Source organism: Columba livia, chromosome 13, assembly GCF_036013475.1.
Source record: "Columba livia isolate bColLiv1 breed racing homer chromosome 13, bColLiv1.pat.W.v2, whole genome shotgun sequence".
NCBI lineage: Eukaryota > Metazoa > Chordata > Aves > Columbiformes > Columbidae > Columba > Columba livia.
This window is the reverse complement of record NC_088614.1, coordinates 15,913,782-15,930,677: the sequence shown is the minus strand read 5'-3', so window position 1 is coordinate 15,930,677 and position 16,896 is coordinate 15,913,782. Positions and strand designations below refer to the sequence as shown.

At 41.7% G+C, this 16,896-nt stretch overlaps 1 protein-coding gene across 5 annotated transcripts in view; it reads left to right on the top strand.

Moving 5' to 3' along the window:
* The window catches only part of PEPD (peptidase D), a 227,865-nt gene that overhangs the window by 93,003 nt on the left and 117,966 nt on the right, over positions 1-16,896 (top strand). For 4 of the 5 annotated variants that reach the window (XM_065028417.1, XM_065028413.1, XM_065028418.1 and 1 more), the window contains 2 exons: positions 7,531-7,714; positions 8,933-9,060. In XM_065028417.1, the coding sequence (XP_064884489.1) occupies positions 9,011-9,060 (50 nt within the window). In that variant the 5' untranslated portion in view covers positions 7,531-7,714; positions 8,933-9,010. Of the gene's footprint in view, positions 1-3,354; positions 3,513-7,530; positions 7,715-8,932; positions 9,061-16,896 lie in introns of those variants that run through there. The other variant, XM_065028415.1, reaches the window with a different exon arrangement.

Below are 16,896 nucleotides of genomic sequence, written 5' to 3'. Positions count from 1 at the left end.
ATCGACAAAATGCAGATCTTGTAAACCGGTGGCTTAAAATTTTAATGCAAGATCTCAGAGTGGAAAATACTTTCCATATAAACAGTAAATAATTAAAGAGGATTTTCTTACCAAAAAAGTGGGAAATCTGACTTTAAATCAGTGTGAAGATATGAATCGTAATCTGCAAAAACCTGAAGGCATTAATCTTTTGAGAAAATATTTACGTAAGCATTTTATAAGCTTGTTTGGGGATTTGTTATGCGCTGGGTGGAAAGCATATTGTGCAGACAGTAATGAAAGTTAAGATTTGTAAACATGTTCTGCTTCATAACTGTACAATATATTGCAAGGGTTCAGGTAAATTTGTGGTACCATGGGGGATGTGCATGAGAAGTGATGCCTTCCCAGTGTACAATTGGCCATAGGTTCATACATGCCGGTTAGATGAAATTTTCTGTCACACAGCACAGGGACTTCATCAGCTTCTTCCCACGCTTCTGCTCTAGAAGATGGTGGAAATCACCTTTGGTTTTGCCCTTCAAAATACAGCCAGTGTGCCGCTCCTCTTTGTAGCGAAAAGCTCTGCATGTGAAAATGAGTAATGCCAAGCAAATAAATCATGAATAATGCGGAGGAATTTTGTTCTCAGTTGTGTCCAGAGTAACACTTGTAATGCTGCTGGGGTAACAGCTGCAGTGATGCTTATTACATTCATGTCCTAAACCCAGTCTTGTAAAATTTCACTACAGCACTTTCTGTAAAACTTATTTAGAATAAACAAAAATGTCCATCTATCACACTGACTAGTAACGGTTACAAAAAAGAAAATACAGGTTAGTGGCTTTTCTCTTATACGTGGCAATCAGCCATGACTGAACTGCACTCACAGCATATTTTCTATGTAGCACAAGGGCAAAAAACTCTTAGGAAAACAAAGAGGGAGTCATGGTGCTGGGCGCTATGCAAAGGAACACAGACAGGTGTGTACTGTGCCTTCATGGCTGTGGGGCAGCAACAAAACCAATAGATGATCAAACAGACTCAGTCATCGAGAAGTCTCCGCTTATTGAAGGAAAACAATATGTTGCAATATACAAAAATGGATTATTTCAAGCTGCCAGAGATATTACAGAAACATTACAGAGATCATCACGTTGGCCTCTAATTCTTAAAATGCCCTAACAAATGCTGTTTTAATACATTTTTATGAGGTGGTGGTAGTTCCTGTGGCAGCAACTTATAAATACAGATGGGCAGATTGATTTAAATGAAACAGTGACAGTCTACACAAAAGAGCTGCAAAAAAAAAAAACCACCCCCAAAATTAAAATTGTAAAATTTTGTAACGATCAGTCAATAGCTGGAGAAGTTACCTGGGACTGTCTGATCCTTGATGGGCACATTTGGACTATACCAGATTTTCTTACTCTGAAGTGAAAGTCAATGGGGAGGGTAATGAGGCAATGTAATGCTTTGCCTTTATTGTCTTTTATAATAATTTAGTTCAAGCAGGCTTTGGGAAAATCACAGTTTTATTTCAAGATCCAGAAGATCAATACAGCAGTATACATTTAGTGCTTGAGGGAAAATTTACTCAAAATTGTTTCATGATGAAAATGCCAAATGCAGATGCTTTTGTTTGGTCTGTTACTTTGAAGGGACCTTGTAATCTTGATTCCAAATTCAAGACTTATGGCCGTTGTATCAAACAGAGGCAGCACATGTATCTTTCAATGATGAAATGCTAGGGATTTACATATAGTAATTCAATGAAAAAAAACCAGTATTAACACATTTTAACATAGGAAACTGTGTAATTACTTTGGACTAACAGCTGATTCTACAGTCTATAAAATATTTCCACTCACATACCTACGAATTCTATCTGTTGTTCTTTGCCTAGCCAGTGCCCTCCCATCCGAGTGAAGGTCACAGAGCGTCTCAGCCGGCAATGTTCCAGCTTCCAAAATTTGGGGCAATAATCAGCAGAAAAACAGATCAAGCTTAGAAAAATTTCTGTGCTGATAAATCAGCATTTCCTGTATTTTCTGCCAGGTGAATGAAAGTCTATGGGAGAGACTTTGAGTTGGTTTAAATCTTTATAAGAATAAAAAGAGCTTATTATGTAATTTCGTTACTGTTGGGTAAGTAGTGTGTAGCCTGAGGGGCGACAGAAGGTCTCAGGAGGAGCGGGAGTACGAAGTGTGCGGGAGCTGGGTGGCGATGCACAGCTGAGCCTCGGAGGTGAGGGACAGGAGATGTTCCCAGGGCTCTCAGGACTGTCAGCAGCTGGATTCAGAGCAAGACTGCAGGACTGGAGTTACTCCCTCCTCCCCAGTTCACGGACACAACAGGACAGGGGATGCTCGTGTTCAAGTGCTTTTTTGTTTTGCTTTGTCTCATTCAGCAGGTTTGAATTTTCCCTGTTGAAGCAGCACATTGTTCTGCTCAGTGTTTGAGTACAGATTGAGAGCCCTTACTGTGCTTCTGGTGTGCTCACAAGGCAGATTTAAACCAGATTTTTGACCAAGAATCCGGCCAGTGCAGAATCCCATCACACGTTGCAGTGTTGCCTCTCTTGTACACCCAGTCTGCTGCAGCAGGGATTTTGAAGATGCCCAAAGTGCAAAATAAGGCCTTGGACATGAGAGAGGATGTTCTTGACCATAGAGAGAAATTCTACTGGGAGATAAGTGACTGTAACAGTCAGTTAAACGTTGTTTTAGAGGGAAATGCTCTGAAGTGCTCTCAGATATTAAGGTCTACGTCTGTATTATCTCAGTTGCAGACTCAAATGCAGTGCGGAAAGAATCAGCATTATCTATGTGTGCAATAAAGCTGGTCTTGCTCCAGGGGTGGCTGCCAGCACCGTGCCCGTGGCTGGCATTTCAACTGGCTGCCGCTGCAGCCACCTCGCAAATGGGTTTAATCTGTGCATCGTGCAGAAAGAAGTTTCATTCTTTCAAATCCTGAGATGGGAGAACAGGATGTTCTAGGTAGTAAATAAAATAAACCAAAACATGTTTGTTTTGTTTTTCTTCCTAAGGAATGGAGTCTTATTTTCTACTGAGATTTAATACAATGCAGATAACTTCCCTAAATATCTGGTTTTGGAAGGAGAGTAAAATGACTAAGGGGAAGAGAGATGAGGTATGGATTATACGGCTTTAATCCTGTCTTGTAAAGGAAGCAAGCACACCAGGTGATGGTGACAACCCCCCCTCCCCGTTCCCGAGCAGCCCGGGCCCGGCGGGGTCTGTCCCGGCGGGATCCGCGTCTGAGCGCCTGACGAGAGGAGCGGGCTGGGGACGGCAGCGGCCTGGCCGTGCCTGGGGCAGCCTGAGCCCGCTGTGCCCCGCGGAACGGCTCCTGTCACAGGGCGGCCAGGGAGACGTTCCCCGCCCCACCGTGGGCTCCGGGCGCTGAGGTCGCTGAGGCGGCGCCGCACAGCTCCGCAGCGGCCCGGCCCGCCCGGCCCCGCCGTCACATGACAGCGGAGGCCGGGGAGGAAACATGGCCGCGGCGTCCGGGTAAGCATCGCTCCGCGGCCGCCGTGCCGCCGGACCCCGCTCTCCCTGGGCCCTGGGGGCTGCACGGCCCGCAGCGCGGGGCGGCCCGGCTCTGCTCTGAGGGGCCCGGGTGGCTGGCGGGGGTGGTGGGTGCCCGGGCAGGCTGGGAGGGCCGGCCCGGCTGTGGACCAGCAGGTTTTGCGTGGGACGGGGAGAGCTGCGGGGTCCCTGTTCCCAGCCGGGTGGGCTCGGCAGTGCCGCACACCTAGCCCTGGGTTACCCTTGAACGTGCATGAGGTTTGGGAAACAGTCCTTAAAGGTGGCTGTGGATCACTTAGCGCAAGGTCTCTCTAGCATTTTATAGCTATATTCAGTGCTTTAAACAGGTGTCATTAAAAATGCATCAGAATAACAGCGGAACTTTTAATAGTTGGCAAAAAGAGGTCGCACTGGGATGTAGCTCCCGCTCTTTCGTCTTTGCTCCCCTGTGGAGTCCGCTCCTGCCCCTGGTTTTCCCGCTGACCGGGTGGTCCCTGCGCAGGGACGTTCCCGCCTGGCCCGGTGAGACAACGTTGGGTTGGACACACAGCTGTGCTGGGACTGTCAGCCGTTAACTTATTTACAATGAGCACCGAGTTCACCATGAACAAAATGTCCACTTTATGCCTCAAACAGCAGTAGTTGCTTTTACTGTTTCCCTCATGTTGCCTGTTTACTTGTGCTGCTCTTAGTGTAGGCCTCTGGCACTTCAGGTATTTGATGTAGAAATAGCATGAAAAATTGACTAGACTTCAGGCTGATGTTGATTCTGTTGCTCAAAACAAACAAACAAGGCCCAGTCAACAACCAATAACTTATTGAAAAGCAGTTTCAGTGGTTTCTTATCCTCATTGAAATATGGATCCTGCCTGCGTGACCTCAGCAGAACAGAAATGGTAGTCCGTGAATTTTCTTCTGAAAAACAGAGGTACAAAAGGCTAGCTGAAGAATGGTGGGAAAAACAGTAGTAAAATAGGATTTCAAAGTGTTCTGGTTGATGCATCAATGTTAGATCATGCAATAACAAAATGTAACCTCTCTGCAAATATAAAACTTCTGAAATAACTTTTGAAAATCAACAGTTCCAGGCAAAAGAAAGATATCCTTTAAAGGAACAGATGTAGTTTAATGTTCCTAGCTACATTTTACTTCCAGTATAATAAAATAAAAGAGCTCTTGTGAGGGCTTAGGACTAAGTGATCATAAAAACTGTGTGACAGCCAGCAGAGAAACTGTCAGCTACTGTGGGAGGCCCCAGCCAGACTGAGAAATGGCTGAATTCTGGTACCAAAGTAGTGAAAATGAGGAAGGTGAGCTCCGCTTGTCCTTGTCTTGGCACTGATTAATGCTTATTTGCAGAGGCTTGCGTACTTTCAGAGAGATGCACCACAAAGCAGTGCTCTCATGGAATATGCTTCATCATCAAATATATAATTCTACCTTAGAGTTGAGGTTGCAGCTGGAGATGCCGGGGTCATTGCATTGAGAGAAGAAACAGACCTACAAGCATTAGCCAATATATTGTATTGATTATATACTGGTATTTGTGTGCCTTGTGTGGTGTAAACTGGGTGAGTGATTAGAGATCATGGACTAAAATTGAAAGCTCGTAGTATTGTTAGGTGGCAAATAACAGAGAGTTTTATGCTCATGTCATTGCGTGTGTATTTGGAGGGTTGATAGGTGTGTTGAGGCAGTTGCATACTTGCGCAAACGCAACTTACTACAAGTAGCATAGCGATTAATTCTTACGTTTGAAACTAAAAATGTGCTAATACTAATCGTGGCATAGACAGGACCGTGTTGGCACAGGGGTTTGTAACAGTTGGGCTGGAAGGTTTATGGAAAAAAAACACCCAAGCCAGTCATAACCAAAGCAGTGGTTACAATAGAGCAATAATGGCACAGACAGTCCTGTGCGTGAAGACTGTTACTGTGATCTTCAATACTGTGAGAGTTCTCCTCCCAAACCATTGTTTGCAACAGAAAGCCATACAGCCATACCTTAAGACCTGAATTCCTATGTAGGTGCCAGTCTCTGGCAAGAGCTCTCCGTGGGAGTTGAGGAAAGCTGGCGCTGGGCTCACGCGTACAGAGCAACCCACCCTCTGCGGCCACAGCAGCACCTGTGGGTGTCTTGCCGAGTTGTTACCCTTCTGTGAGGTGCTGTCTGTTTGGTGTCCCAGTGCTTGCAGGAGAGAAGAGAGAATGAAGGCTGTTGAGTAAACTTGGTTCTAAGTCAAGGTCACTTAGCTGTTTTTCTTTGCAGAATTTCAGTTGTGAAAGTAGGTCTTTTCTAGAGAAGGAGGGGCAGTTTTTGTTTGTTTGTTTGTTTTCTACATCACAGCCAAAAACCCTCCAAAATTACAACAAAGGTGACTTTTTTCTTTCCTGTGAGGCAAAATGTAAGCCAGGTTGTGCTACAACCTTTGCCTTTTTCTGGTGTTCATGGGTTTTTATTGTTTGGCTGGTTTTTAACCAACAGATGCAAAGATCTGTGAGCAGCCTATGGAATCAAGGTACCCAGTGATGTTCTCTCTTCCCTTTTATACTTGCAATACAGTGAACAGATGATTTCCAGCCCCCTGCATGGAGTTACTCCAGGGGGTGATCTTGTTTGGATCACAGTGTTTTCAGCCTCTTGTGACTTGCTGAGTTGCTGAGGCACAGCTTTGCACCGAAAAAGCCTTCCCATATTTAGTGTAAGGTTCACTATCTGATTTAAAGCTTTCAGTAGCTTTTACTAGTATTGCATGAACTTGCTTCATTCTTCCTACAGGCATGTGAACCCCAAAACAAAAGCTTATGCTGTGCTTCCATGCTGTGCTGATGTGCTGCAATAGGTATTCTGCAGCCTTGTAATGATCACCTGTCCCGGTCCTGATTTATCAGCTGCGTGGGCAAAGTAATAAAAATAAACATGTTTGTGTTTTGTGGACTGTCAGCTGAACTCCTAGGCAGATAGTTAGAAAATTTGATTAGCAACAGCAGTCATTCACCTTCTAAAACTACTTACACTGTTATATCAAGTAGTTATAAACAAAGTAAAATATTTTATTATCTCTTTTATGCTGTGTCTGCAGTAGAAAATTACAGGGTTTACATTTCTGATGCTGATAAAGTCTTTCAGGAGGTTACTTTAGACAGCTATAAATCAAAGGTTACTTTTCAGATTGCCTATGAAAATGATATAATAATTAAGATGTGGAGCTCTGCTTCTCTAAGGTTACATCCCTTGGTGATTCATTTCTTACTATTTTATCATAGTAACAATTTAATTGCACCCTTGTGTCATCTCCTCTAGAAGCATATCTGATAGAAAATGACCAGCCAGCCAGTCAGTCTTCAGCAAGCTGAGAGAAGATGAGGTGGAGTGACTAAGTGGCCTTAAATCACAGGATTTTATTCATAAAACAGTATTCATCTGTAATACTGACATATGTTAAACATAAATAAAAAAGGGAATGCTCTTAGATTCTTCTCGTCCAATTAAAAAAAAAAAATCCCAAAACAAGCTGCTGTGCTGTTACTAGTGAAGCCAAGACTTATAAAAAATGGGAATTAATCAGCAGTATATTCTTGTAGTACTTTAAACACCTTAAATTATTTAATAACTAGTTTATTTTAAGAGGGGCTCTCTGCTTTTAGACTGTATTCTCCCAGTTGTGGCTCTGTTGAGTACCATCTTCCAGAAACGTTCCAGGTTGTCTCAGCAGTTTGTGCTGCTGCAGGGGCAGGTGCTGATGTGCAGCAGGGACGAGCTCCCGTGGCCACGCGTGTGAGTTCCGTCACTTGCCGAAGCCTCTTGTATGCGTGCAAGAGTGAACGTGGGTGTGTAGATGCAGCGACTCTTCCCCTTGAGCGATTAGCATCTTGTTTGTAGAGTTTAATTCAACTTGCTTTTCTGTTCTAGACTGAAGTAATAAACACTGTGCTTCTGAATTGTGCTAACCACTGTCTTTGTCTTCCGTTAATTGTCAATTTGAAAAATCTTTTCTAGACCCTCCTTTTGGCTGGGGAATGAGACCTTGAGAGTGCCTGTAGCGCTCTTTGCCTTGAATAGAAGACGACTGTGTGATCGCCTGAGGCACAATAGGGATGTCCAGAAGAATTCAATTGTTCTGCTGCAGGGTGGAGAAGAAACCCAGAGATACTGTACTGATACTGGTATCGTGTTCCGCCAGGTAAGAGCCAAATCAAAACTTCAAATCAAATTAAGAACCTGTCTCTCCAACTGCATGGATTTGTAAACGATTTTTAATTATTTTCCCTTTATCTCTCGTGCGCATTGCCTTGCTTCACTTAAATAAATTGGCTGCTTTATAATGTTGCCTCTTCGGCTTCAAGTGACTGTCTCTTTCAGTGCTTTAGTATGCAGGCTCATTATCTGGTTTAAAGGGCCTAAACCTGTTCAAGGCTGTACTGCCTATTAGTGTTTAATGTAATATCAAAGACAGCAATGGAATAGTTCTTAGTTTTTTCCAGTCTTGTCTGTGACCCAAAAAATAACCTTATCTCTGTAGTGAAACATGTAACAGTGGACCTAAACAGAATTAATTCATAGAAAAGTGTATTTCAAGCTTTCATAAATAGTGTATTCCACAAAGCAGGATGTATCATATTTTACAACATGTGTCTTCTCCAATTAGACTCTTCCTTAAGTACCTGTGTGTGCTCAGTCACAGATAGGACTTCACAACTTGTTGATGTCACACCAAACACAGTCGCTGGTGTAACAGAACCCTCATTATTTGTACCCCTGCAAAGCTGGGTGCTTTGCATGGCAGCTACAGTACTTTCTTTTGTGAATGTAATTGAGCTGTTGTATGGTATGAGGGAAGAAAACCAATACACTCTCATCTAGATAGCGCGTATTTTAAAGTAGTCTGTTTTTAGAGGAGATGTATCAGAGCATGTATCTGTCCTTACTAAAATTCATCTCTGTATTGTTAGGTGGTGTTTGCTTGCTTGTTCTTAAAATAACTCATGGCTAAAGGCTGTTCTAGTGCCGCTTCCTCTTCTCACAACCCAAAGAATCTGTGCTCTGCTTTTGCTTTGTCTCACATGACATGACTGTAGCTTCCTGATGCTGCGTTCCCTAACTCTGGATCGGAAGAATGCATTTTATTGTGTGGTGTCTATTTATTGTGCTGAGTTGACCTGTTTATTTCTTATGGTCGCTTATTAATCTCTGGTCCTTTCCAGTTGCCAGCAGAGGGATTTGTATTGTTGTAACATAAAACTAATCAGTCTGAAAAGCTTTAGACCTAAACCACGTCCCCCCTCCAAAAACAAGAGATATCTCTTTCTCATACATACAAGTAGGAATTAGTATGTACTGTAGTGTATTTTTAGAGCTGGCAGAAGTTTTTCTGTTAAGAATATATTTTGTCTTAACCTAGGAATCTTACTTTCACTGGACTTTTGGAGTAACTGAAGCAGGCTGCTTTGGAGCAATAGACGTTGATACTGGAAGATCCATGCTTTTTGTTCCACAACTCCCTGAAAGCTATGCAGTTTGGATGGGAAAGTAAGACATACCTTCTCTGTTCTGATGCATCTGGGTACTTCATGTAACTGTCTGTGGAGCTGGAATGCTGTCTCATTTTAATCAGGTTCCACAAAATAATTTGATGTGAATTGTAGTGATATGTACATACAGTGGTACAAAACATGATCAGTTGGTACTTATCATGTCATATCAAATGATCCACCACTCTTCGGTGGAGGATACATTTAGATTTGCAACCCATGGATGTCATGGTATCTGTGAAAGGAAGCTGAACCATAAAGAAAAGTAGAAGTCTTATGTTAAGACCGAACAAGTTAAATCGTAAAGCAGGCTCTTTTCAAGTTGTTTTACCAGTTTGTAGCTGCCTTAGCTAATGAAGCTTTTTGAATGGCAGAAGATAGTTTAGGCCTCTTTGATACTTTTTTGATGTGAACTGACAGACTGGGGAATCTAATTTTAATTCTATTCTGTGAGTATGCTGTAAACATCTCTCTTTTTATCCATGTTGATAGTAAATATTGCTCAGTGCCATAGTAGTAGAGGAACTGATTTATTTATGGATTCATTTCTTTTCTCAGTCTTAATTGTAGTTATACTCTCTAACAAACTGTAAATTGTTTTGTTGTCTACATTGTCTCAGCACATTAGGTTACTTCTAATTTAATATTTTGAGCTCAGGTTGCTTCACTTCTAATTGAAGCCATCACTTATATTTTAATGCTAATTTTGGGAAAAGGCAAACAGTCGCAACCAATCCCATATGCTGAACCGTGCCAGACCATATGGTAGGGCATGGCTGCTGTCTGCTCGGAGAGTTTTTATGAATATCACTGTCTTAGACCTGCCTGGGAACTGAAATTGTTTGTGATAGCATAAAAATGGGAATACTGCTGTCTGAAATATTTCAGCTGAGAGCTGCACCTGTCTGGGAGGGGAGGTTCTGTTTAACCCCCATGTGTTCTCTCCAGAGTCTTTTCCCTGCTGGTGCTTGTTCCCATTTACAGACAAAGCTTTTTCCTCCCCCTAAGTTCTCTTCTGCTTGTTCAGATCAGCTGTTTCATACCCACCCTGATTGTGCCTAATCTGAAAAGGCTGAAAAATATTATTGAAATTCCACTGTCTCATTTTGCATTTTCAAACAAAATATTTTGGTGTTGTGGCCCTTCTCATTTATTTGTGCAGCACTCCATTATTGGTTCATATACAGAATTACAAGTCTAGTTAAAAGTGGTTTATTGTTGTTGTGTCTTCTTGGAGAGTATAACAAATTGTCTTTTCACAGCATCCTTGTTTTCTAAATTCTCCTCCTTACCCTTTCCGAATCCCCCTGTTTGAGTCTTTGTTTTCTCTCCTGTCAGCTGTGGTCATGTACTTTTTCTGCTTGTCAGAGCGAGGATGGATGAATAACTCACTAGTGAGTCAGTAGCAGTTCTGCTTCATAAGTTGGTTGGCAGGGGGTACAGCACACAGCTCGGGCTTGTGTTCCTTCCCAGGAGACTCAATTTTAACTCAAAATTAGCACTGAAAGGAAAACACAAGTAAGTATCTACCTGCTGAAGAAACATTCATTTAACATCAGTGAAGTACAAATCAGTTTGATGCCTTGCACGATATTGGTGGGGTTGGTGTTTTACAGAGCTCTGCAGCTGGTCTCCTGGTTTCTAGCACAGGGTGCAGTGGCATTGCTTGGTGCTTATATTGCTTTCTATTGAAGTCAGATGTGGGAATGTGCAATGTGAGTTTAGACATAGATGATCTTAATGTAAAAGACTCTTTACTACTACTGTATTGCTAGATGTATTGTTCGATGTTCTGTTGTGTTTTCACTTTGGGAGGATACATACTTGGGTTGTTATTGCTCTGAAGATTTTTAAATAGCCAAAAGGCTACCTTTTAGAAGTCCTTCATGCCAAAATAACCTCTGCAGTTTTAAAAGGGAGGAGAGATTTCATTTAACTCAGACACTATGTATGTTCTCCAGAAACCCCACAACTTCTTAAGGTGGCAATCGCAGAATTATTATGAGGGTAATTGTAGGACTGATGGTCCTACTTCCATGTTAGGAGGGGATTGCAACAACAGTCAGTCTGTTTTTAAATGGTGTGTGCGTTTCTCCAGATGTTGGGCCAGCCCGTTTCTTAGTTGTTGGCTGGGGAAACAAAATCTTTTCAACTGAGAGAACCGCTTTGCCTGTCTCCTGGTCTGTACCGCTGTCCCCTGCACCTCCTGTTATTTTTAAGAAACAGTTTCACAGGATAGCTTTTATGCTCCTGAAGCATTTACCTGTTCTCACTTTTGGAAGAAGAGGTTAAGAAATGAGTCTGATAATACAAGATTGTAAAGGCTTCAGAAACATAACTGTGTAGTAAATGCCCCTGTTTCTCAGCGTGGTCTTACCTAGTCAAGTCTGTGGTGCAAAGCTGTTAGCAATCACTTCTATTCCTAGGAAGCATTAAGTTGATATGACTGCATGTCTTGCACAGAGGCTTCAATTTCACTAATTAATGCTGCACCTGCCATTTACCTCCTTAATTATAAATGACAGAACTAGTCAGTGTGCTGATTAAAGATATTTTATAAAGTAAAACATACTGTACAGCAGCTGCTTTATGTGGAGCGGATGCCAAAATAACTTAATTGCCTTGCCATGTAAAGAGTGTTTTTAATGGAAAATAAAAATATTTAACGCTTTCATGCTCTGACTTTAGAAATACATATTAAATGGGACAGAACAATATTTATATGCAATTTCCTGTGTTTTCTTCAAAGCCCTGCTGGCTGATTGTATGTATAAAAACATTAATCTAGCATTGCATCCATTGTAAATAACATTTTTCCATGATATTGATGGAAGCTATCTGTATTTGCAAAGTAGAATCTTGGTGGGGCGTTTTGGAGCTGTAATAAAGCACCATGAAAAGCTTTGCAAACAATAATAATTTCTCAGTGACCTAATGAGGAAGCTTCTTTTATACTGTCATCATTGTCTAAGCAGGTTACAACCAAAATCAACCTTTGGTTTTAGTGATTAAACTTGACTGACTTCAGCAAAGCTGAGAAGTTTTACTGTCTTTGGAAAAAAGTGCAGAATATGTGGTTTGGTTTTCGCTTGTTCACTTCTTTTCCCCAAACACTTTTGTGAAAAAAAGCTTTTCAAATTTTTTAGGCTTTTATCTTATTTTTTAAATTTCCCTTGTATACTGTATATGGCCATGAAAATTAGAAACTAGGAAATCACTTGATCTCGTTTTCTTAATGGGGACAGGTGAAATTTTGTGGTAGTTGTATTTTGAATAATTGTGAGTATTAAATTGTGAACAGGATGGTGTGTTTATCTGACTATATCATGGTGCATTGATTAGCCATAGATTTGGCTAGAAGGCAAGGACTGTAGTAAGCCCGTTCAATGCAAGCTGAAATGTGGGACGACTCTTGGGAAAGGTAGTGAGATGTATGTGGGTGCTGTGGGACACAAACGCTAAACCACCTTAGTTGCTCTTCGTGATGCAGATTTTGCATCACGATGATGAGTGTTACTGATGATGTACATACAGGTGCTCCCTGTAGCATCCTCTGGAGCTGTGTGTTCACTTAATATACTCTAGAAGGGTCTTTGGTTTTACCTTCTGAACTGATCTGCCGTATCATCCCCTGGTATTTCTTCTTGTGATTTTTTATTTAAAATTGAATGTGTTTAATGTTTTCTTTTTCCATGTGTATTTGTTTGATCTGTTCCCACCATTTGTCCCTTCCTGCTACCCACTGAACCTTTATTTTGCTGGTGGCCTTTTAGTTTTATTTTGTTTTGTTTTGTTTTTTAGTTTTTAATCACTTTAGGTCATCTTATTATTGTTTTGTACCAACTGGCAACTGCAATTTATCTGCAAAGTTTGTTACCACCTGCAAATGCCATCTGTGGATCTCATGGGCATATTCCATCCTGCTTCTGTTTCTGAATAGCATCAGAACTAATTTCAGTCTTTGTAGGATCCCTCTCATCAAGGCTTGCAGTCTATTGCTGTTTATCACTTTAACTTCTGAGAACATTGGTCTAAATTGATACAGCACTTTTCAGTATGGCAGTTGGAGGCTTTCCCGGCCCTTAAAAAGCTCATCTTTATAAATGTTTATTTATTCTTATTTTCTTCTTTAGGCCTTCCACGTGTTTATTATCACTAGTCATTGGGTTTCAGGTCACATCGCGTTGTTCCTGTCCAAGCCAATTTGTGCTGATTTTGGAGAGTAAGAGCCCTGAGAGAGATTTTTATCAAATATTCTACTATTATTCAGGTAGTGCATCTGTGTCTTTGCTGTTCATCCGATCCTTTCAAAACCGTACAACAAAGCAGGTTGCTTTTGATTGACGAGACTTGTGCAATTCCCCATGCTGCTTATTTTCAATAATTCCAATTCTCTCCATAGTACAGTGATTTCCATTTCTTGTCTCCCATTCGTTTATTACGGTATTTCTCTGTGGATAAAAATTACTTTTACAGAATAATTAGTGTTTGGATTGCTCTTGCCGCTTTATTGATGATTGTTTTTTCTCTAAGTAGTGCTGCTCGGATGCTCTGACTTCTCAAATGATCAGTTTAGTCATGGCCCCAGTGTTCTAATTGTCCATCAGCCTTGCTGGTACAGGATGAATGTGCATTGTTTCTACCACTTTTACTTCAACAACTTGTTTTATAACACATTGCTTTCTAGCTGCTTAAATTTCCTTGTAGTTCTTGTTGAGAATGTTTTAAATATTAGTAATTTATAATATTTATAGTATTACACTATTTATAGAAATAGTAATTTATATCAGTCCATTGATGTTCAGTCTCTATCAGCATACACCCGTAACTGGATACACAATTTGGCAGTTTAGTAAGTGTTCAAGTGCTACTTTTTTCTCTCTCGTTTTTGTTTCAGGTGTATTGAGAAATAGAACCAGCACTAAGTAAATCTGCTCGACGGTGCTGCACCAGAGCTTTTTAATATCCTGATGTGGCTTCAAAACACAGCATGAGAAAGTTGCGTCTTGCCTGTGCACATCTCATGCCTGTGCTACGAGGGGAAGTGTTGATAAGCCTCACCGGGCATTTCTTATTTAATGCACTAGCAGGAGTATCAAGTTCAGTGATGCAAACTCCTGATAACATTTTGAAATATCAGAGACTCCTAGGCGTTTTTTGATCAGGCGTGCCCTGTGTTTGCCCCGTGAGGGCTGTGCTGCTGGCAGGACGGTGAGGGGCAGCAGGAGCGGTGCCCGCGGTGCCCGGGCACGCTCTGCACCGTCTGTGCGGCCGTCGGCCTGCAGATGAGAAGCGGCTTCGGTGGAAAAGCCCTCGAGTGAAATATCTGCAGCGGTGCCTCTGTTCTTGCACCTCCAAAATTTCGTTTTCTCAGCTCGTGATGTTAACTGTTCCCTTTAGGTTTTTTAATTCCCTGCGAGCTGTGCTGTGTCTGTCTGTACATTCAGGAAGAACTCTGTGGAAAAGGGATGTTTGTGCTGAGAAGTGTACAAAGAGGAAAAAACAAACCCAACTGTTTTGTTAAAACAAGATAGGGAAAAATATAATCAACATTAATGCTTCTTAAGAGCTAAATGTGAGTGAAAAACCGGCAGACTGTCGTTTCCTTGCTCTGTACCTGTTTGGCTGTGTACTTGCTGGAGCTCTGGGTGCCAGAGCACTTGGCCTTGACCCTGCTCCTGGGGGATCCCAGTTACTTCTTAACGAGCGACACGGCAAAATGGATCAGACACTGTTTGCATGGGTATGTTCTGCCTTTTCTTTGTGCTGAGTTGTGGTGGCAAGTTCCTCTAATTTCTTTGTGGGTTAGTTTTCTTTACAAGTTGTAAGATGGGAGTACTATCATCCCATTCTCCAAACTGTTCAGGTCATCTTAATACTGCTGTAAACATCGCTACTGCTTCCTTTCATGCTCTCACTGATTGATATGGGAGCTGTGGGACACGCTGCACACATTCCAGAGCTTGCTATAGTGCTTTTATGTATGGGGCATAAAATATTGCTCATTTCTCTCCCAATATAGGTGTTTTTCCAAAGTAAAAGCAGAACATCTGTTATTGACAGATTCTGTATGTAACTTCCTAAGTTAAGAAGTGTGAATTGAGACCAGAGTTTGAGTGGAACACTGGTATTATATAGTGACCCTATACTTAACCAACCCAACCATTGTAATTCATTTTGTGTTCTTTTTTTGGGAAAGAGAGCTTTCTAACAAGTATTTGTCAGCAGTCTTAAGCTACAAGAAATCTTTCAGGGACTTCAGTGTATAAACATTTCCTTTGTTACAGCTTTTTTCTCTACTAGTATAGAGCCCTTCTCTCCAAGGAAGAATTTTATTTGCAGAGGGAAATAAAGCAAAAGTTACCTATTGCAAATTTTCTGTGTTTTGGGTTTTTTTGGGGGTAGCTCTTGATAGTGTCTCTTAAATATCTAATAGAGGCACTGCCTTTTGAGGTGGAATTTACAGAAAGCCTAAAGAACTTTTTGTCTTTGGGGAATGCCTGTGGTGGGAATAGCTGAGCAGGAGCGGTGAGGCTGTGTATTTGAAGTAGATGAAATAGGTAGCTCAGAGCTTGGCTCTTATTAGGAAGAACTGTGAGAGTCTCCTCAATACTTTATTTCTGATTTCAGAAATCCAAGGGTCTGTATGCTGCTCTCAGTTATTCTTCTGCATGCTCTGTGTGTACCACTGGGAAGCCCCGTATCACACACCCAGCATCCCGTGCCCAGCATCATGCATGTGGACTCTACCGGTCTGTGTCTCTGCTGGACGTGGCTTCAGTTACAGCCCTGCTCACCTTTTCCAGGCAAACCACCTTCAGTCTTCATCTTCAGTTTCTTTCAAATTCTGTTGTTTTCTCAAAATCCACCTTGCTCTGGCCTGTATCAAAAGGAGCAAGAAGTCTTGAGTTTACGTGTGTGCAGGTGCTTCTGTCTTTCAAAGGATAAAACAGAAATCTGGAGAAATGTGGCAAAGGAGTCACGTTAAAGTGGTCAAAACACTGCTGGAGGCAGCCAGTGATACCAGCGAATGCATTAGTACTGTGTTGTTTTAAATCTAACCTGGTGCCTTTTAATCTTCTTGTTTGAGATGGTGAAATTCCTTTTGGTTATGTAGGTGATTGCATTTTTTTTTTTGGACAAAGTCAGGAACATCTGCTGGTATCTCATAAAGCCTCCTGTGTTGTTCTTTCTAGCAGTTCTTGACACCCTCTTGTTTGGTTAATGCTTTGCCATCTGCTAATGTGATGATATTGTAATGAGGAGGGAGTTTATTGGTGAATCTCTGACCGCGTTAAAACACTGCTTTTGTATCCCGTTTCCTCCTGCAGCTCTGTGTGTTTTGCTGATGTATTTCTGTTCATCTGCTTTAATTTTTGCCAAGGTTCTGTTGCTTTGAATGCAGTCTCACTGAAAATTTACTCTGCTTTAAGCTCATTCTGGCAAGACCCAAGAAATGAGTTGTTGACTCAGTAGAACTTTAATTGCTGAAGACTATGCTTGTCCAGTTCACTTCTTGTGCATGTGTTTCCTCTCATGTAAGTGAGGTAAAGTGTGATGTAAGTTGTGCAATGACGCGCTGGCAGTGGACGGTGCATCCCGCCGTGCCCCGCACAGCGCTGTGTGCAGGCTAATGCAGGCATTTGCTTTGCTGAGGAGAGACTAGTTGCTCAAGACAAAGTGAATTTGCTATAAAGTGTGTTTTACATCGTTGCTCTGAAGGTGAAAGTTTGGGTGGAATGGAGAAAGCAATACTATTGTGTTCTTGGAAAGCGGTAAGTTTACTGTGAAGTTTGCTAGTTTTAGCTTTTCTGTCTCATTGCATCATAAATCA